The 21312-nt window shown below is 39.0% G+C and overlaps 2 protein-coding genes across 2 annotated transcripts; one reads left to right on the top strand and one right to left on the bottom strand.

Moving 5' to 3' along the window:
• Window positions 1–237: 237 nt before the first annotated feature.
• LOC140172082 (uncharacterized) lies at window positions 238–7097 on the top strand. The gene is made up of 2 exons (XM_072195430.1): window positions 238–1165; window positions 7006–7097. The coding sequence occupies exons 1-2, from the start codon at window positions 238–240 to the stop codon at window positions 7095–7097; spliced, it is 1020 nt and encodes a 339-aa protein (XP_072051531.1).
• Window positions 7098–13688: 6591 nt separating this feature from the next.
• On the bottom strand, window positions 13689–21024 carry LOC140171165 (uncharacterized). Its single transcript, XM_072194355.1, has 2 exons — window positions 20958–21024; window positions 13689–16981 (listed from the first exon to the last, which is right to left on the bottom strand). The coding sequence occupies exon 2, from the start codon at window positions 16947–16949 to the stop codon at window positions 14529–14531; it is 2421 nt and encodes an 806-aa protein (XP_072050456.1). The 5' UTR covers window positions 16950–16981; window positions 20958–21024; the 3' UTR covers window positions 13689–14528.
• Between the last annotated feature and the right edge of the window lie 288 nt (window positions 21025–21312).

Raw genomic sequence — 21312 nt, 5'->3', positions numbered from 1 at the left:
GGAGGATAAGATCGACGAAGGTCAATACAGATTGTTATACCCCACAGCTGAAAATACCCCCCGGCTCTACTACACCACCAAAATTCATAAAACGGGGAATCCGATCCGCCCCATATAGTTGACTATACAGGTTCAATTGGCTATCAGACCTCTAAAGCCTTAGCTGAAATTCTCGCTCCATTAGTCGGCACCTCGGAACACCACGTGGTAAATTCGAAGTCCCTAGCGGAGGAGATGATGGGGATATGCATCGACGATGGTGATATTTTTAATTCACATGATGTTGTTTCCCTATTCACCAATACTCCCATAGAAAAATGTCTTGACATCATCAAGGAACGGCTAAAAAATGACAAAACACTCAAAGACAGAACAAAATTAAATACGGAAGACATCATCGAGCTCTTACAATTTATCCTCACAACCACGTATTTCAGCTTTCGCGGACAAATCTTTCGCCAGATTTTCGGTGCAGCCATTGGAAGTCCGGTCAGCGCAATCGTGGCTAATCTTTTCATGGAGTGGTTAGAGAAAGAGGCCATAATGACAGCACCACTAGATTGTAAGCCAAAGTACTGGAGGAGATACGTTGACGATGTTTTAGAGATCATTCAGAAAGATACTACACTCAAGCTTACAGAACATCTCAACACCATCGACCCTACGGGCAGCATAAAGTTTACCCACGAGGAAGAAGACCAGGGGAAAATCCCCTTCCTGGATACTCTAATAGTTCGCAAGGAAGACGGTTCGGTAAAAATGCTCGTGTACCGTAAAAAGACCCACACGGATCAGTATCTTAATTTCAAGTCTCAATACCCTCTCCACCAGAAGCTCGGTGTAATTAGAACGCTCAAGAAAAATATTTTAGAAACCAGTGACGCAGTATACAAAATCCCCTGCAAAGGTTGTGATAAGTCGTATGTGGGAGAAACAGGAAGGCAATTCGGCGTCCGTCTAAAAGAACATCGAAAAGACTCTGAAACGGTCAAAGACACAAAGTTCACCAAAGCAAAGAGAAAAGCGTCAACATCTGAACAACATAAGTCAGCGATCACAGATCACGTCGCCCAAGAAAATCATGTTATCAATTGGGAGGGGGCCAGCATACTAGACAAAGACTCAAATGCTGTATCAAGAAGAATCCGAGAATCGATTCAGATCCGTAAGAAGGGGGCTAATGCAATCAACCGCGATGACGGCTCTTTTTCTCTGAGTCACGTATATGATCCACTGCTAAAACAAACTTTGATCCCGAGGAGTGAGAGTGCATCCAAACACCGCGGGAAATGCAGTGGACCAGATCACTTGTGATCAAGCCATCAGCCTGGATGGCGAAAGCTCAAGTCAGTGAGTATATTTTATTGGATTTGTCACACAAAAATCTAAACAATTTGATCTACAATCCTACCGATGCATCTGTTTACGGGAGATCCTTTGCATTAACTGTGAATTATTATATTACATCAGAGAAACGTGAAGAAAATTTGATGCGCGACTAGATATACGAGGAACACAGAGGAGATGAACTGGAGAAAGCAAGCAGCACAAAGATCACTACAGAGCAGCCGCACATTTAGTGGGTAGTGAGGGGTGTAACCCAGAGAAGATTTATAAGCAGTCCCATGATACAACTGAAACATCCGGGTACTTGAGAACCAGTTTAGTAATCACAGAGTTTCACACAATTGCTCACTGTTGATTCCCGTTCCAAAGACGCGATTTTCAAACACTCAAAATATGTCCAAAACTTGGGTCGATAAGCGTTTTGAGATAATCCCTGAAAAGAACATCGATACCCTGTTCAAATGAGCTCTTTTTTGTTACTATCGACCCACATTTGAATGAGGAATAAAAGTCTGAAATTACAAGAAATCGGTATACTAAAAGTAAAAAATTTCAATTTAATGGACACAGCTGCCAACAGCTGTACGCGATGCGACCAATTTCGTATGTCGCGTATTTCAAAGTACAACGCGAACGCACGACCATGGATACAATAATGAAAATACTAACCAATCATGAGTGAGTTGGCAAGGCAGCCTACAAGGTTGGATTCACTTCCGCGTTACGCACACGCGGGCGTTCATCACACAGTGTACGCAGAGAATCATCAAGCTTTTGACAGCTGTATTCATTCAATTGAAATTTCTAGTAGACTGGTTCTCAAGTACCCGGATGTTTTAGTTGTATCATGGGACTGCTTATAAATCTTCTCTGGGTGTAACCTAAAGCACTGACCACCCCATCCTTGACCGAAAGGTATCGTAAGCCATCTGGATGAAACTGTTCCGAAACTCAGGATGCTTTCAGTTTAGGTTGTGACGTGCCCTGAGTAATTTAATTTGGTAACTTACAAATGTACTTTGTTTACAAGTTAAAGTTATTTCATGAGAGATAAGAGAAAGGGGAAACCAAGAATTTGTGTGTTATGACAATAATGACATGTTTTAGGGGAACCCCTCATGGTTACAGTAAACAAACTCAATCAGAGTTATTAATAATCTGTGGCAAATCCCATTATTCGAGAATGTTCAGTGTTGCCTAATGTTAACTGGGAAACCCTTATTGGCTAAAATAAGCTGAATGTGACAAAATGGTCTATCAAAAGATTATGGTTTTTTTTATGAAAGTGGTAAGCAAGTGAGTTTGCTCTTTACAGAATATGAAGAGAGTTTGTGGGCTTCTTATGCGTTGGTCGTGGTGCTTCAAACATTTGAACCAGTTTGCATAGCCATAGCCAATAAAGTGGCATTTTATTAGGAGATTTTTTGAGTACATGAAGGTACTCCTCCTTCCTTCCTTCCATATACGTGCTTACCTCAAATGGTTGAGTATCAACGCACGGGGTTTACGTGCACAGTTTACCTATGCACGATCCTGGAACCTAGGATTGATTGCAGATACCATAACCGGGGATGGTCCCCCTTCTCTTTTCGAATAGCTCTGACACTTAACGTGCACAGGGTTTGACTCTTCCTGGACACGGGACCAACGGGTTTATGTGACTTCCGAATCACGGACGAAGCACATACACTACCTATATCTGCACGTGATAAGCAGTGTAGGCCTATGGGGGCGAGAAGAAATTCTTCAATTAAATTCTGAAATTAAATTTCTGAACTGAATTGAAGGATTCCTTACCATATACTTTTTGGGAGGGAAGAGAATTTTCACCTAAGGCAAGCCCAAGGCTCGAACCCTCGTCGATCGTATCTCCCGGCCGGCAGCGCAACGCCTTAACCACTCGGCCAGAACGAAGCCTGTTTCCTGGAGAAAGAGTGATTGGTGAAAGAAGCATCATTTCTGGAAATCGTCATCTGTGCAAGGAGTTAAGTATTTGGAGAAAGCAGCACCATTTCTGTGCGAGGATTTTATATGCAAAGGATTATAATAGTGCACAGTGGACTTTGCTAAACGGTGATTTTCGTATGACAAGTAAATAAGGATATATACATCAGCCGTCCAGAACATTGCAACAGAACTTTATGATCACCAAGAAGAAGACTGCCGGCTAAGTAGTAATTAGTTAAAAGAGTGATTATAGTTGATTATATTGTATGTGCATTTGTTGTCACGTATCAAGCATATTTTACTTTCACAATTAAATACTTAGATTTTGTTAACTTAATCAAACAGTGTATTAGTTTTGTGCATTCGTGTGAATGTTGGTAAAAGGTGATTTTAGCCTTGAGTCATTGTGGCTCGTAACAAAATTGGGGACTCATGCAGGAATTACACTGTAAAAAGAAAAGTTTACATTAATTTACCGAGTCTTAAAAGTGAAAGTGCAGTATGGCGTTCAATATAGAAGACTATAGGTTGGGAGAAGTTTGATGAGTTGAAGAAGCCTGATTTGAAAGTAAAACAATCCCACAGAAAACAAATAATCAAAAATGCCTTGATTGATATTTTGGTTGATGACGTGGTTTTCGAGGAATCCGTTTTCGATAAGAAAAAAAAAGTCCAAAGTGAATTTGGGGCGGATGCAGTCAAATTGAAAGAAATAGAAGTTCAGTTTGAATTGGAAAAAATGATAATGCAATTGCAGGTAGATATGCAAAAATTAGATGTGAAAAAACAAAAGGAGCAAGAAAAACTTAACAATAAAAAGCAAAAACTAGCAATTGAAGAAAAAGGTGGCGCGTGAAGAAAAAGCGCGCCAAGAAAATAATGGCACTTGAGCACCAAAAGATGGATTTAGAAGCACATTTGAAAGAAAAAGAAATTAAGTTTGAACAAGAGAAGTTAGCAAAACTAGGTGACAAATACTCATCAAGTTACTCCTCAAAGTCAAAGTCAGAGTTTGATGTTACAAAGCATGTAAAGCTCGTGCCTAAATTCAAAGAAAACGAAGTTGACAAGTATTTTCAACATTTTGAAAAGATAGCTACAAAAGGGACCAAATTGTCAATATCAGGAATGTGATTGAGAAATGCAGAGAGCATAGACTTCCTCTTCACATGTGCTTCATAGATTACAGTAAAGCCTTTGACTGTGTTAGCCACCCTCAGATGTGGGAAACTATGAAAAAGATGGGTTTCCCAAGTCATCTTGTGGATCTGATCAGCTGCTTATATGAAGACCAAGAATCGGCAGTCAGAACAAGTAGTGGGGACACGGATTGGTTCAAGATTGGAAGAGGCTTACGACAGGGCTGTGTGGTATCACCAAACCTATTTAACATATACTCTGAAGACATAATGAGAACAGCTTAAGTGGGAAAACTTTGAAAAAATGTGCTAAAAAGTACAAAAAAGGGCCTAAAATCTTAAATATCAGGGCAACCAGCATCTCACATGGGGGGGCTTCTCACAGGAGGAGCAGCTGCTCCCCTTTGCCCCCCCTGCTACGCCACTTTACGAGACTTAAATTTACCCAGGTTTTTTTGCGGACGCGTAACCCACCCCACCCTATTTATTAGCTTCGTAAAACGACCTAAAATTCAAGTGATGGTTTGATATCCATTACTATAGATTTCAGAAATGTCCCCTAGAATACTAAAAGTTTACCAAAATATAAACGGATATTCTATGGATTTAGATTTCGGAATGGAGATCATTTTTTTTCATATTCGGAATAAAGAACCTTTTCACATATTCGGAATAGAGAACACCGTGACTTATTTCGGAATAAAGAACCCTTTTTCGTTTTCGGAAAAGAGAACCCATTTTTCATATTCGCAATAGAGAACCTTTTTTCATATTCGGAATAGAGAACCTTTTTCTGTTTTCGGAATAGAGAACCTTCGCAATAGAGAACCTTTCTTATTTTCCGAATAGTGAACCTTCGGAATAGCGAACTTCTCCCGTCTATTGTTTCTTTCCAATTTCTTTCTTTCTTCTTTCTGTCAATCAGCCCCTTCTGCCACAAATAACATAGCAGGGTGACTCCACCTGCACACCTGCATTGTTATTACAACGTGTCTTTTTCTGCCACAAACAACCTAGCAAAGTAACGCCACTTGCACACATGCATTGGCATTAGCCAATGTATATATCTAGGGTGTTCACATATTTGGGGTCAAATGTCATTAACCCAGCAAACACAAAACGTTTCCAAAACGTTTTGAATGGGCTTTTATTTGGTTTTGGTTTTTTAAAACGTTAAATACACGTTTCCAAAACGTTTTGATAAACATCGAGTTATCTGATGGCAGAATAGTTCGACCAAAACGTTATAAAAACGTTCTAATAACGTAGACCCATTGTAGACAAAATACTCACGAAAAAAGCAAATAAAATCACAATGTTCATAGATCGTTCCATTCGACTGGGGTTCCACTATATAACCAATTAGCTGGATATTAAATAATTATTTAATATTTATTATAATAAGTAGGCTATCGAATCAACAAGAGACTTGCATTTTATTTTTCTGTAATTTATTTAGGCCTACTGTACGTTATTTGCATGAATGATGACAGATATGAATAAAAACGTAAGCAAATTAAAGTAAAAAGTACCGGTAAATTTACATTGCTTTATTTTATAAATCAACTTTCAAAAGATGTAACCATGGTAACGCACGGTCTCGATTTCGTAAAATAATGAACCGGCGGTTAGTCTCGGTCCCAGACGGCTTGTGCTCCTCGTTACTCATGGAGCACAAGCCGCCTGGGACTAAGACTACCCACCGGTTAGTGCGGTTTGTGTGTTTCGAAATACTAGTAACAAATTGTAACCGTTTTGACCATGCATCAACGGATATATCTGTGAATCTCAATTGCTGACTGTTTACGGTGGAATTTAATAGGCCTAGCTAACCTTTAATCATGTTTATAGATCAAAAGATAAACGTGTATAGGCCTTTGATTTTGTAGACAAGTTGCAGCTATGTTTTGGGCGAAACATTTGCGTTTTAATGGAATTACTGACATATGATTTTAGTCTGCACTGATGGCGAGCAATGGTGACTACTACAGTACTATAGTACTAGTATCCTTGATCTCAGTGACCTTATACTTGACTAGCCTATACGTGGTTACTGCTCAACTACTATTATTAGCTGTTCAAATTTGATTCTGGTGTGGAGAAAGCGATACAATTCTACATGTATTTTTGTTGTATTTAATGATAAGTGTTCCGGCTCCAAGAGTAAAGTATAACAGCATTAGGTCTACTCATTTAGGTAAGTTTTCATTTTCAGTTTTAATTGAGGCCCTTTTATTTCTTAATTCTGTAAATTTTAATAGCATGACATGGTATAAATGTGCCATTTGTTTCTGATTATAATCATATATAATATTCACGCTAGTTGCCCATTGCAAGTCTCTTGTTGGTTTATATACTGCGCCAAAATGTATCCTTACACTTGGAAGAAAAATAGATAGCGCATCTATTAAATAAATAAATTTACCCAAATATGGTTTAGTTTTAATTCACATGTTCAGTTCAGTTCAGTGAGTTGTAGAATTGATTTTTTCCAAGTGTAAGGATACTTTTATAATTTTAGCGCAGAATACATTTACATTAATGTATTTTAATATCACATTTAATATCCTAGCTAAGGTTGGCTTTCATATTTTGGTTATCCGAATCATGCTGCCAGCTGCCGGCAAGAATAATCGATGCAACAGGACTGGACTGGGACGCTGAACATGTCTTGATGTCGAAGACATTGGGGACATGGAGTTATACATTATCTCATGGTGTACATCTTTTACTTTCATGGTTAATGTATTTCTTCATGGTTTCATGTCTTATATACTACACAAGAGATCGAAGTGTTAACGTCATAACCATGATAACTTGGACTACCAAAGTGATGCGGTTTATTAGCATTTGGAAAACGGTCTGATAACGTTTTCAAAACGTGTCATGCAAACGTTATTGAAACGTATTTAGAACTACGTTTTAAAAACGCAATATTGAAACGGTTTTTAAACAAAAGTGAAACGTAATATTAACGTGAAAAAACGTAATCAAAACGTTTCATGCAAACGTTATTGAAACGTATTCAAAACTCCACACATTTACGTTTTTAAAACGCAATATTGAAACGTTTCTTAAACCAAAGTGAAACGATTTTTTAACGTTTTAAAACGTATTTTGGCTAGCTGGGAAGGGGTCACTTCCGGCCCAAGACGAAATACCTTAAATGCTTTTTCTACCACAAACAACGTAGCAGGGTGATGCCACATGCACCGGCACTAGCCAATGTCTCTAGGGTGTTCACAGATTTGGGGTCAAATGCCATTAAGAGGTCACTTCCGGCCCGAGACAAAATACCTTCCAAAATGTTTTTCCACACAAACAACATTTCAGGGTGACTCCACTTGTAAACATATATTGACATTAGCCAGTGTCTGTAGGGTGGTCAAAGAGTTGGGGTCACAGGTCATTAAGGGTTACTTCTGGTCCAAGACAAAATAGTCTTCTACCACAAACAACATAGCAGGGTGAGGCCACTTGCACACATGCATTGGCATTAGTCGGTGTCTATTGAGTGAATGCAGATTTGGGGTCAAAGGTAATTAAGGGGTCACTTTTGGTCCAAGACAAAATGCATTCAAAATGCTGCTTCTGCCACAAACAACATAGCAGGGACACACCACTTGCACACATGCATTGACATTAATCAGTGTCTATAGGGTATTTACATATTTGGGGTCAAAGGTTATTAAAGGGTCACTTCCGGTTAGAGACGAAATACCTACAAAATGCCTCTTCTGCAACAAGCAACATAGCAGAGTGATGCTACTTGCACACATGCATTGACAAAAGCCAGTGCCTTATGGGCTGGTCACAAAAAAGGTCAAAGGTCAAAACAGCTGTCCTTGTGGTCGCAAGACCACTACACTTCTAGTTCTTTTTGTCTTCCTCCCCTCCCCTCCAATCTCGATTGCCCATCCGCTTCTCCTGTTTTCACCCCTCCATCCCTCCTTCACTTGCCCATGGCTTTTAAAATGGATATTCGTGATTTATTAAGAAACCCGTTTGACTTTATTGAATAGGCATATAACCATGATAAAAAATATGCTGCGAAATAGTTAATTGATAGAAAGTGACACAGATAGACATATAAACCTATACCTGACAGCCACGCCACGTTGTTTAATACGGATAATCGATCAGCAACTCCATTCAATTTATTTAAATGAGGCGCCTAAATTAAGGTGGGAGGTAAATAACTGTACGTCGACGGTAAAGTGTGCTGGCGAAGACTCAATCACACCCGTATGCCGCGCCGTATAAGAACAAAAGGTACCGCTCGCTCAAGTAAGTGGCCGCTTTCACATGAATTTCTTTTGATCACTTATTAACAGTAGCCTGCCTGCATATATGGCAGAACGGTAAACTGCATATCCGTCTTTACACGCTTTTCAATGGGAAATGAACTTTGCTGCTTGGATGATGTCACGAGAGGTTAGCATTTATTACGTATTGAAAAGCGTGTAAAGACGGATATGCAGTCGACCGGCCTCGGTTTGCCTGGTAAAGCGTTAAAACGCTGTCGGGCCAGTTACCGATTTAATGGCGGAACCCGTATGTCCTGAACAAAAGGTACCTCTCGATGAAAAGCTTGTCGGCAGATCAAATCGGCACAAAGGAACAATGCGTTACGTAATCTATTGCTTTTCTATGATATAATAGCTGCGCGGGTCCCCTTAATATAGCAATATAATACCTCAAACACATAGCGCCATCTACTATTTATAGGTTAATGAACGCGTATTACTTGTTGGGGGAGAAATTAGACAAAATAATGTACTCGCGCTGATGTTGATGCGTCTAATGCACGAGCCCCGAACCTATTTCATACACGAGAAGGAAAAGAACACGTGATTTTTGCTGTTTTTATAATAAAATTAAAAAACCAGAACCAAATATAAATGCATCAACAGGCCCCAAAATGAATCAAGCCTACACGACGCGAACGCGTGTGCAAGCACTACGCGTAGTACGCGGAGTGCACAATATGCACTATCAATGTATGGTTTGGACTTTTCTAACGATTGCTCTGATTGGTTCGCGCTATCTAAGAGTGTATGAATTTATCACAATGTTATTGTTTCTATATATACTGAGGTTGGATCACAATGTTACGACGTGGCCCTCTACTATATATACCTTGGTACTAAAGCCTGTCTCAAAAAAAAATTGTGCAAGTGAAAAGCGCCCTCTTTGGCGATTAGAAAACACCGTTGTGACATGATGCTTACATCAACGTCAAGGGCACAGTCGTAGCTCTCAAATACCGTTTGTTCTGTTCAATTTGCTCTTTTTAAACTCGAGATATTTACATGTGCAGCCCTATTCCCTAGTAAAAGTGGCACAATTGTGATTTCACCCTTTCGTTCTTAACTAAACATATCTCGAGTTTAAAAAGAGCAAATTGAACAGACTAAACGGCATTTGAGAGCTAAGACTATGCCCTTGACGTCTATGGCAAGCCAAGGGGGCCAAAAGCGTGGAACAGCTACGCGTAGCTTCTTTCTCGTTACGAGCAGCTGTTTGACCAATCAAAATAGTCAAATTTAATCACGTGGTTGGGTCGTTAGCTGCGCGTAGTATAGTTATAGGTATCCTCTTTCACAATTATTATCTTGTAATTAATTTACGGAATTAGCATAGATAACGAACGGGTAAAGGAGGCCAAATCACAGCACGTGTCAAGAGAACATGTTGCTAATGCCTGGCTAAAATGACACAAAGCATATTTATTTAGTGTTTCCAAGTTTACACCGTGTTTAATAGCAAGTAACTTTATACTCGGGCTGTATTAGCGGTGCAGGGGATATGAAGGTCAAACAACAACTACTACTGATGTAAAGCGCTGTGTAAAGATATTGCAGGAAAGCGATATCACATGCCACTGTGTAAATATGGAGAGAGTAAAATGGGTCATCATTTTTTTTTTTTTTTGTGGGGGGAGGGTCCTAAATTTACAAAAAGTCGGCGTCAATAAATTGCGGCCCTCACTATTTCGACATCAAAATGTTATGACCCCCGACTCCCACCACCGATACACCTTACCCCCTAGACAGGCTAAAATTGTATTGAAATCAGTCTTTTTGAATACAATAAACACACTATCTGTAGTCATCTTGTGACTCCCTACATTTTTTTTCATTATCAATTTATGACCCCCCTCCCCTTATTTTTCTTTCCAAAAAGTATGACCCCCTATATTTGGGATCCCTTCCGAAGAAAATGATAGCCCCTAAATATAGAACAATCATCATTCTGTTCAGATATTACTTTAATAGCACCTATACCATTTTTTGCTGATATACTACAGATATTTTCATTTACAAAAATTAACAACGTAACATTTGTGAGAGAGGATGTTTACATCAGCTCCACGTGTTTAAAACCGCGAATCTGATTGGTTAATAAGCTGCACGTAACGAGAAAGAAGCTGCGCGTAGCTAGTCCCACGTTCTGAGCCGCTTAGCTTGCCATAGACGTCGATGTAAGCATTATGTCACAAAGGTATTTTCTAATTGGCACAGAGGGCGCTTTTCACTTGCACAATTTTTTTTGAGACAGGCTGTATACAAGCTGTGGTTACCCTTATACTGCCTGAAGATCATATTCAACAAAACGTTACCTAGAGACACGAGAAGAACTGAATTAACACACTTTGGAAACAGTGATTATCATTTTTACGTTGGTACTTTATATATATATATTCAATTACTGATTTATGTACATTCACGATGAAGCAGGTGTATTATGAGCTAGTACTACGGCTATCTTGTCTGAGACATCCACTTAAAAAAGACCGCGATTTTTAGAGCAATCATCTAACATTATTGCATTCATAAAAGTCGCTGACCGCTCTGGCTCAAAGATATAGCTGATAAACCATTTAGCATCATTCAGGGACGCGGCTTTATACTGGCGCAGAACCCTAGTCAGCCTGCATAATTAATATATCCTAACTATCGCAGCCAGGACCAACTCCTTGAATTTTGTACGGGTAGACGTAGACCGGGATAATTAGTCCCTTGCCCAAGGTATTTTCAAGTTAGCTTAATTTTTCCTGCAGGGGCCTCGAATTCTTATCATCAAACACCATGCTCAACCTGCTGATTAGGTACCCAAGTCTAGCGCCTTACGGACTAACTCGCCGTATAAGTAATGATGTAACAGGATTAACTACCATAGCAATAGGTTAAAACAAATTTTGAATATATCGCTCTGCACTACAAGCAGGTTGCACTAATCACCTTTGTATGGCTGCAATTATAGATTGAATACAATACGTATCTTTTTAAAGATACTAATCTTAGAGGTGCGAGTGATCAGCATGATACGAATATTCTATAGAATTACGAAACAGGTTCTTTGACATCTATGGTTCAAGAGGTACCGCGTGAACGTACTAGTGTAGTGCGATATATTAAAAAAAAATGTTAACCTATTTCTATGGTAGTTAATCCTGTTACATCATCACTTCTACGGCGAATTACACTACTATCTTGTAAACATTGCTAAACACGAATGCGATTGCATTTTAGCTTTAAAAATAGTTGTACCATCGCGCCACCCCTATCCTAACATTAACCATAATACGAACCTTACCCTTGAAAAAATGTTACCTTACCCTTTCTCTAATCCTAGCAGTCATGCTAATTCTGATCATATAACATTACCATGGAAAAACTGGATCATTATAGGTGCTAGTAGTGGAACATAACAGCGATACTAACAGTAAACGTATCGCACCACCTTCTGATTATAATTAATGCATTTTGTGTCATTTGCATCACTGCAATTAAACTGATTATGACAGTCTTTATGCAAAATTGTACGTAAAAGGCAGGTAAGATTATTATTATAAGAGCTTATAAGCTCTTTGCAAAAGAGCGGTCAGCGACTGTTATGAAATGCAAAAGCAACTTTCTTTCACCGTTCACTCAATCCTTTCATGGAAGTACATCGACTGTATAGCTAATTAATCAGTTGGGTATTTCACTCATTTGGACACCTTAGGTTAGCCACATTGACCAATGAATGTCTTGTCAAGTACACTTGTCCTGGCCATCTGTCTCTCCTTGTCTGGTTGAATATAGTACACAGCCGTATAGTTCATCGGACACACGGGCTGAAAACATAGCTTATAAAGCGTGTCTCAAAAGAAATTATGCAAGTGAAAAGCGTCCTCTTTGGTAATTAGAAAATACTGTTGTGACATGATGCTTACATCAACGTCAAGGGCGCAGTATTAGTTTTTAAATACTGTTTGTTCTGTTCAATTTGCTTGTTTTAATCTCGAGATATGTTTAGTTAACAAACAAAGGGGTAAAATCACAATTGTGCCATTTTTACTAGGGAAGAGGGCTGTACATGCAATGATAGCATCAAGTTTATAAAGAGTTCCTTCGTGAAAAAAAAAGAATGCATCGATTACACAACAATGCAAAATTGCTTTTACTCTTTTTACATGATATAGGTATAATGATTCTCTTTTTCCACTTGAAACAGATTAAAAGATAAATAGATATTTCATATTTTGCTCTAAAATTAATACATGTACATGTCAATGATTTTATCATGGTAAATACTGTTCTCTTTGTCACTCAAGACATGTTAAAGACAAACAAATATGGCACACTCTGTGTTGTCAAATTAAACTCATGTCAACGAAATATTCCATATTGTATACGTTTGAAATTTTACTGAGCAATTGTTACATAATCATTTCTAATCCTACAAATGAATGTTCCTTTATTAACTGTACTGTACAGGTATTTGGATATAACATTCTATTCAATTTTATAAAAAGTAGCACAAAAGAGTTTTCATACATTTGTGTTTTGTGTTTTGTGTAGCAGATCTCTGGATAACCAAAATGAATGAAACAAACTGTATTACAAAGCTAGGACTGCTCCCTTGACGTTGATGTAAGCATCATGTCACAACAGTATTTTCTAATTGCCAAAGATGGCGCTTTCCACTTGCACAGGCTGTATAATATAACATCACATCACATAACATAACATAACATAACATAACATAACATAACATAACATAACATAACATAACAACACAACACAACACAACACAACACAACACAACACAACACAACATACATAACACAACACAACACAACACAACATAACATAACATAACAGATGTAACGTGACAGGACGTGAAATATATCATATTGTGTAACACTACAAAATAAAGAAGTAACATGAAAAAAAGATCTACAAACCAGGAATTGAAACTCCCTTTTCAAGTTGGTTTTGCTGAACGAAGCATTTACGTTCGGGTTTTTCTTCAGATTGTACTGAAAACTTATAGCCCAGGAGAAGGTACGATGGAGCAAAAAACCCGTTTGTAGTGTTGCAAAACCAAAAAATAGGGCGTTTTGATTTCGTAATTAGGCTGTACATTATATATTTGATATGCCAAGCATTCAGGACAAGATAAAAACATACAAACATTCAATTATTGTTAGGCCTTACGTCATTACATCATGTCGAGAACCTGTTGTACGGGTAACAAATTAAAGAACACTATATGTTTTGTGTGTCCTGCTCTGCTGCTCACAAAGTCACGTAGTACAATTAATCACCTTTTTGCCTCTTACTATTTCAAGTGGAGAGTTATGTTACTATAAATCATTAGTAAAATCATGGTCGAAAACGAATTCATGCTTCACAATTATTCCATTCGTGGAATCGTGGTGTTAATTAGCCACCGACCTCGCACTTGTAAAGTCTATTATTTCCTTCTCCGCGTCATCTCGTTGCACATATCTCGTTGATCATCACTAGGAAACATTCCTGACTTGGATATCTAAAATTTAATATCATTGGTTTCAAAGAGGCAACTCAGTTGCGAATGAACTCAATTAAATGCCCATTAATATTTTGGTGATTTTGAAAAGGTGTCATTGCTTTAAATGAGAGAGCAAATTATGTCAGATTTGGTATCAGAATAAATGTATTAATGTTTTTTTGTGGTTTTTTTTTCAAATATGTATTTGAATTTTCCTGGCGATATCTTGTGAGCGACATAATGGTTTAAAATGGTAAAGACACTTTTTGGACACCATTGTAATTGATTTACTCAAAATGTTGAATAATTTTCTACGTCCTTTGAAACTAGACGTTGATTTTCTGACTGGTCGAATGGGTTCTCCACAACTGACTCTCCATCATGATATAAATTGGATTTCCGGACAAATTTAGATGATTCCTGGAAACTCACTAAAGGTAATTTTTCCGGGAACTTCGTAGGATACTTGATCAGTGCTTTCTCTATTTCTCTTTCAAGTTGATTCTTCCTGATTTCCTGATTAATATTAGAGTGAATTGTGCTTTTTAAGATAGGTACCGCAAAAGAAATACCTAACGAAAACAAAATTGTTGCGGAGTCAGAAATGTGACTTTGTTGATTCACTTGTTTGAGTATTTCAAACCCCACTAGGAGTAAGAACGATATGCCAGCGAGGTTCAGCATTCCTTGTATTACTTGCAAGCGAACGGGTTGGCATTTGCCTACAATGTACCAGAATAAATGATCAGAGATGGAGACTTTGTAAATAGGTTTACCGAATGAAAGGCTGGGTTTCAACTTATCGCCCAAACCCTTGTCGTCCGAATGTTCATAACTACCTCTGATATTGTTATTCAGTGGGTTTGATGTATCGTGACTTGACGAGTGAGCCGAAGATGACTGATCCAGTGGTTGGAAAGACTGTGAAATTGAAGCTGTCTTAGAGTCAATACTATCATTCTTCACACGCGTTGACTTGGCATTGCTCAGATATTTATTTAGTTGCATAGCTTTTTCAATAACCACAATAAGCAACCGATGGTAATTATCATAAAATGACGTGATAGTCTTGACAAAATAGATCAATGTCGTTAAGGCTAAAAAGAACTCTGGTTGTAACTCCTTTGTATTGACAAAGATGCCAGTTATTGTGTACTCGCATACGTTTGCGAGTAAAGATACGAACCCAGATATAAAACGTATGATACCGAATAATCCGAGGATTGATAGTGCCCAGAAAACACCTGCAATAATTCTGTAAACAATTTTGTAGTTATTCATTGTTTTAAAGCTTCGCAGCCAGTGGACAATGAGCAACTGAAGTATATATATAAAGGGCGAGTTGAATATGAGAATGGAGATCCATAGTAGTGCGGAGATAATTATTTTAAGTACCATATATATAACCACACCGTGATATCCAATGCTACGGATGGATTCTATTGGATCTAAGATAGGAAGACCATTCCAAACCAAGTTCAAATCCACTGCCATTTCCATGCGACGTTTCATATACCAGAAGAGGGAATTACCCCAAGGATAATATTTGGGTGCTTCTGGAATGAAGAACCCTTTTCGAAGTTCAATAAAGAAGAATAAACATTTTCTGTCGATGGTATGTTCTTGGGGAAACGCTTTTTCCTTTTTCATAGTCTTGCACATAATAACAAAAAGTACAATGGAATAAAAGGCATTGAAGAGTAAACCAAAAAGGTATAGCCAATTTTGACTTACTACGGACCTAAAAGCTGAGCTCCTTCGAATAGGGTAACTGGTGGATGTAACCCGAAGACAAATAGCTTCTGCGTAGTTGAGCAATGCGATAAAAAGTATCAGCATTACTCTTCTAATCGTCCAAACCGCGCGGTTGTTATCCTTCCAAATAAATAGAGTATATTGGAGGCCGACAGGAAGGTTTGTATGACTGTAGAGTCGGTAGGAACTGTCATCTCTTACTGGAGGCCGAGACTGGATAATTACAAGGATAAGTAAAGGAAAGCATGTCACACCTATGATAAGGATGACGTAGTATAAAATAGAAGTCCACATGAATGATTCATTACCTTCGTGTGTTTCTGTGTAGAAAGGGTAACGCCAGCACCGCAGTTCTAACGATTGTGGTAAGTAAAGGAACACATGAAGATTCAGTAACCATGCTTTAAATGTACCCTTTGTTTTACTTGTTGGAGTATAAAATTCTTGACAAACCTTGAACTGCTTGGAGATTAGATCCAGTTCGGCATATGTGTCGAAAAACGTATCTACGATGAACCTTGCTACAGTGTTCAACTTGGTGTTATCGGAAGCATTGAGAAAGTTTTTACAAGATTGTACAGAAATGTTGAGGGTTTTATGGTAAACTCCTGAATCGAGTGTTCGCAGCGACAAGTGGCGGAAATTTGGTGATAATGAGCGTAGCAGGTAACCTTTTCCTTTGCTTGCCCATGTCCAACTCAAAGAATCTATTGCGTTAGGAGTGTTCCTTAGGTAACCCAAGTCTGAATCTAACACCAGGTCTGTAAAGTTAAGTCGCAGGATTATAAATACAGGGTTACGGATTAGAAGACTGGGTAATGAAAAGGGCTGCGTTGTTGTAAGTGTACAGTTAATCAGCCGGCTTGGTGCAATTGGTTGAACCTGTTCAGATGCTGAAAATGTTAGGGTGACTAGACTTACGAAAGCTAATCTGATGGAAAGCTGCTGAGTTGTCATTTTCGTTTGTCTTTGATGACATTGGGATTAACCTGCAAAATAAAGAAAATTTACCACCACGTTAACAAATGTAATGTAAATAATATTCACAACATCAAAATTAGATTATCGTCTTCTTATTCGAGTAAATCGAGTAAATAGATGTTATCACTTTAATTGTTCTATTGAAATAGATTGAATCTGCCGTTTTGTAATTATTGATTGTATTCGTTGTTACGTTATTTCCGAGAGCTTGCCTGAGATATGATTGAAATCGTGTCAATGTTTTGTTAGCTAGACTATCCTATCGTTGAAACAGATATTGTGCACATTTAATGACATTGTGATTTCACAAAACCATTTGTGCTGTTTCTTGCGATTTCTTCAGCTGATTTCTTATATTGAATGTAATTCTATTAGTTACACGCATGGAATACTTAGTGACTTTCTCATTTATCATGATTTTATGTAATGCGCCTGTCACACTACACCGAATAGGTCTTCCGTACAAGAAACGGATGGTATTTTAGTAAATCCGTTGTTGTTCGTCAATGATCGTTTTATGTTCTTTTTATGTCCTGCTATCATCCGCCAAATGCGTTTCGTGTTAGGTGATGTTCGTTAAGTTCCGTCGGCAAGTTTTGTGCATGCACAAAACTTGAAACGGAGTGTACCGAATACACATGTTCGGTATTTATCCGATGTGTGTTCGTATGGTGCTGCATATTGCCGGAGTTTGTTCGCTCTCCTTTCGTTCATGTTCGTTCTTTGTTCGTTGCACTCGGCCCGTGTTCGTTGCAAATACGTTCCTGTGAGGCCTTCACCACCGGATAGCATATTTTTGCATTCGGTGATGTACGTTGACCCAGACCGTGTTAGTGTCACACTACACCGGATCGGTCTTCCGTATAAGAAACGGATGGTATTTTAGCAAATCCGTTAGTGTTCGTCAATGTTCGTTTTATGTTCTTCATATGTCCTGCTATTATCCGCCAAATGCGTTTCGTGTTAGGTGATGTTTGTTTAGTCCGTCGACAATACGTTTCAAGTTTTGTGCATGCACAAAACTTGAAACGGAGTGTGCCGAATACACATGCTCGGAAGTTGTCCGATGTGTGTTCGTACTGTTCTGTATATATACCCTGGGTTTGTTCATTATTCTTTCGTTTATATACCGCAGGTGTTTGCAAGGTTTCGCAGGCTCTTGTGCCGGATGTAGGCCTATGGCGAACATGTGCATCGATCATGGGGGGGCTTTCTGAAGGGTGTGTGACGCAATATCATATTTCCCCAGTACTTTAGTGACTGACAAGTAGAAAAAAGGGGAAAGGAGAGAAAAAAAGAAAAGAAAGTGAGAAAAGAGAGAAGAGAAGAGAAAAGTTAAATTGCGCGTAATTTAGTAGGCCTATGCATGTAAGTAGTATTGAGGAAGGGGCACTTTCTGAAGGGTAGAGGACGCAATATCAAATTCCTACCAGTTTTAGTGATTGACAAGAAAGAAAAAAGAAGAGAAAACATGGAAAAGGTTAAATTGTACGTTATTGAGTAGGCCCAGGATAGTATATAGTAAGCCTAAGTATAGGCCTGTGATTATTATAGGCAGTGCTTAAATGTGGTTCCTTGGCCCAAAAGCCTGTGAAAATTACTGCCGGCCCGTCGATATGTAGGGCACGTGACATTTTGTCACCAAAATTAGTATTTAAGACGGACTTAGGTCTATTACTGACTTTAACATATCAATCCATGCATGCTTTACCTGAAATTACGAGTCTGAAGTCTAAGTGTCAGTGGATCAGTGTAACATTTTAAATTTTGCAAATTCAGTTCGGGCCTTCTTTGTTTTTTGTTTAAGACAATAATAGTGTAAAAATGATGCACCAAAAACAATTTTCCAAATTTTCCATTTTTAAAACTAAATTTTTACACAATAGGCCTAGGCCTAATAATGTAAACAGGCCCTACAGTCCCCATGCAAATGGCTTCAATTGGCCCTTCATTTTGAAAAATGGACAAGTCTTCCTTTTTGCTTCTGCTATGGACATCCACGTGTTATTTTTTAAAACAATTGTTTATATTATACAATAATCGTGAAAACTTTTCAATGGCTTCAATTAGGCTTTCGTTTCAAACTAAAATAGTACCCAATAATAGTGCTAAAAATGACAAATGGCTTCAATTGGGCCTTCATTGTCCAAAGGTTTCTCACCTCTATTACCCCCGGACGCTGGTTGCCCTGATATATCAGATTTGTAACCCTTTTGTACTTATTAGCCAATATTTGACCATTTTCGTCAAAGTTTTCCCCCTTAAAAGTTGTCTTTCCCCACTTTGTTCACCCTCTGAAAAAGTGCTTGCTACGTCACTGCCTCTAAGGGGTCAAAAACCCTCTCAAACACCCTCTCCTCCCCCACTTTTCTGATAGGGTGGACGTCCCTGTTGGTGCCACATGCCACGGTTTCGCCGGTCATTTGTCGGACGTTGAACGATTGAATATAAAACGCCCACAGGATTATTAGCGGCCACAACGCATAGAGAGACGAACGGGAATCGGACCCCCAAATCCGGACATTTGTCGGACGTTGACCCCCAAATCCGGTCATTTGTCGGACGTTGAACGATCGGATATAAGACGCCTGCAGGATTATTAGCGGCCACAACGCATAGAGAGACGAACGGAAATATAAATCGGACCCAAAATCCCACCGAATCTTCTGCCGGACTGGTGATTTTTCCACCGAATAAAATATTTTTGTATTCGGTGATGTACGTTGATCCAGTCCGTCGTAGTGTGACAGACCTATTAGCCTTAATAGGTCTGTCACACTACGACGGACTGGGTTAACGAACATCACCGTATACAAAAATATTTTGGTGGAAAAATCACCAGTCCGGCAGGAGATTCGGTGCGATTTGGGGTCCGATTCTCGTTCGTCTCTCTATGCGCTGTGGCCGCTAATAATCCTGCAGGTGTCTTATATACGATCGTTTAACGTCCGACAAATGACCGGATTTGGGGGTCCGATTCTCGTTCGTCTGTCTATGCGTTGTGGCCGCTAATAATCCTGTAGGCGTCTTATATCCGATCGTTCAACGTTCTACAAATGACCGGATTTGGGCTCCGATTCCCATTCGTCTCTCCATGCGTTGTGGCCACTAATAATCCTGCAGGCGTGTTATATCCGATCGTTCAACGTCCGATAAATGACCGGCGAATCCGTCCCATGTGGCACCAGCAGGGACGTCGACCCTATCAGAAAAGTGGGGGAGAGAGGGTGTTTGAGAGGGTTTGAGGCCCCTCAGAAGAACTTTTTCAGAGGGTGGACAAAGTGGGGAAAGACAACTTTTAAGGGGAAAACTTTGACGAAAATGGTAAAAAATGGGCTAAAAAGTACAAAAAGGGCTACAAATCTTACATATCAGGGCAACCAGCGTCCGGGGGGGGGCAATAGAGGTGAGAAACCTTTGGACAATGAAGGCCAAATTGAAGCCATTTGTGGATCAATTTTAGCACTAATATTGGATACTATTTCAGTTTGAAAAAGCCGCAAATTGGTGAAACGAAAGCCTAATTGAAGAAATTGAAAAGTTTTCACTATTATTTTATTATTGTCGTTCCCCACTTTGTCCATCCTTTGAAAACGTGCTTGCTACGCCACTGACTCTGAGGGGCCTCAAACCCTCTCAAACACCCTCTCTTCCCCCACTTTTCTGATGGGGTCGACGTACCTGCTGGTGCCACATGGGATGGATTCACCGGTCATTTATCGGACGTTGAACGATCGGATATAAGACGCCTGCAGGATTATTAGCGGCCACAACGCATAGAGAGACGAACGAGAATCGGACCCCCAAATCCCACCGAATCTCCTGCCGGACTGGTGATTTTTCCAACGGATAAAATATTTTTGTATACGGTGATGTTCGTTAACCAAGTCCGTCGTAGTGTGACAGAGCTATTATGATTAAAAAAACTTATACGCTGAAAGATTTAGTTACAACTTAACAAGAGTTTTTTTATGAAGTACTTACTGTTGACGTTTACTCTCAATGATCGAGAATGCAACTGTAGTGGCAGAGATTCTGCAATATGTCGAAGCAAACCATCATAATGATCTAATATTTATTGTGAATAATCAATCGTGGAGCATCATGGACCGCTATTGATTAGGGTTTTCCAACTTGTTGTATTTATATGCTGCTCACAGTCCTGCTAAGTCATTATATCATATCACGTGACTCAATGAAGAGTTGAGACTTTCCACCCACATTTACAATAAACACTTAAGTGCTTCCTTTTGTTGTCTCAAACATCAAAACTGAAATATCAAATCTGTACTCTTAATTAGTTGTGGCTATATAAAATTACAAGACAAGTTGTGTTATT

The sequence above is a fragment of the Amphiura filiformis genome, chromosome 15 (assembly GCF_039555335.1).
Source record: "Amphiura filiformis chromosome 15, Afil_fr2py, whole genome shotgun sequence".
Classification (NCBI taxonomy): Eukaryota; Metazoa; Echinodermata; class Ophiuroidea; order Amphilepidida; family Amphiuridae; genus Amphiura; species Amphiura filiformis.
The sequence above is the reverse complement of the archived record's forward strand: the minus strand, read 5'-3'. Positions and strand labels throughout refer to the sequence as shown.

What these genes read in the sequence shown, in the direction of transcription:
- LOC140172082 (XM_072195430.1), top strand. Translation starts at nt 238, where the DNA reads ATGGGGATATGCATCGACGATGGTGATATTTTTAATTCACATGATGTT. An exon ending in CCGAGAATCGATTCAGATCC is followed by an intron (nt 1,166 to 7,005) that starts GTAAGAAGGGGG and finishes TTAATATCCTAG; the next exon opens with CTAAGGTTGGCTTTCATATT.
- LOC140171165 (XM_072194355.1), bottom strand. Translation starts at nt 16,949, where the DNA reads ATGACAACTCAGCAGCTTTCCATCAGATTAGCTTTCGTAAGTCTAGTC.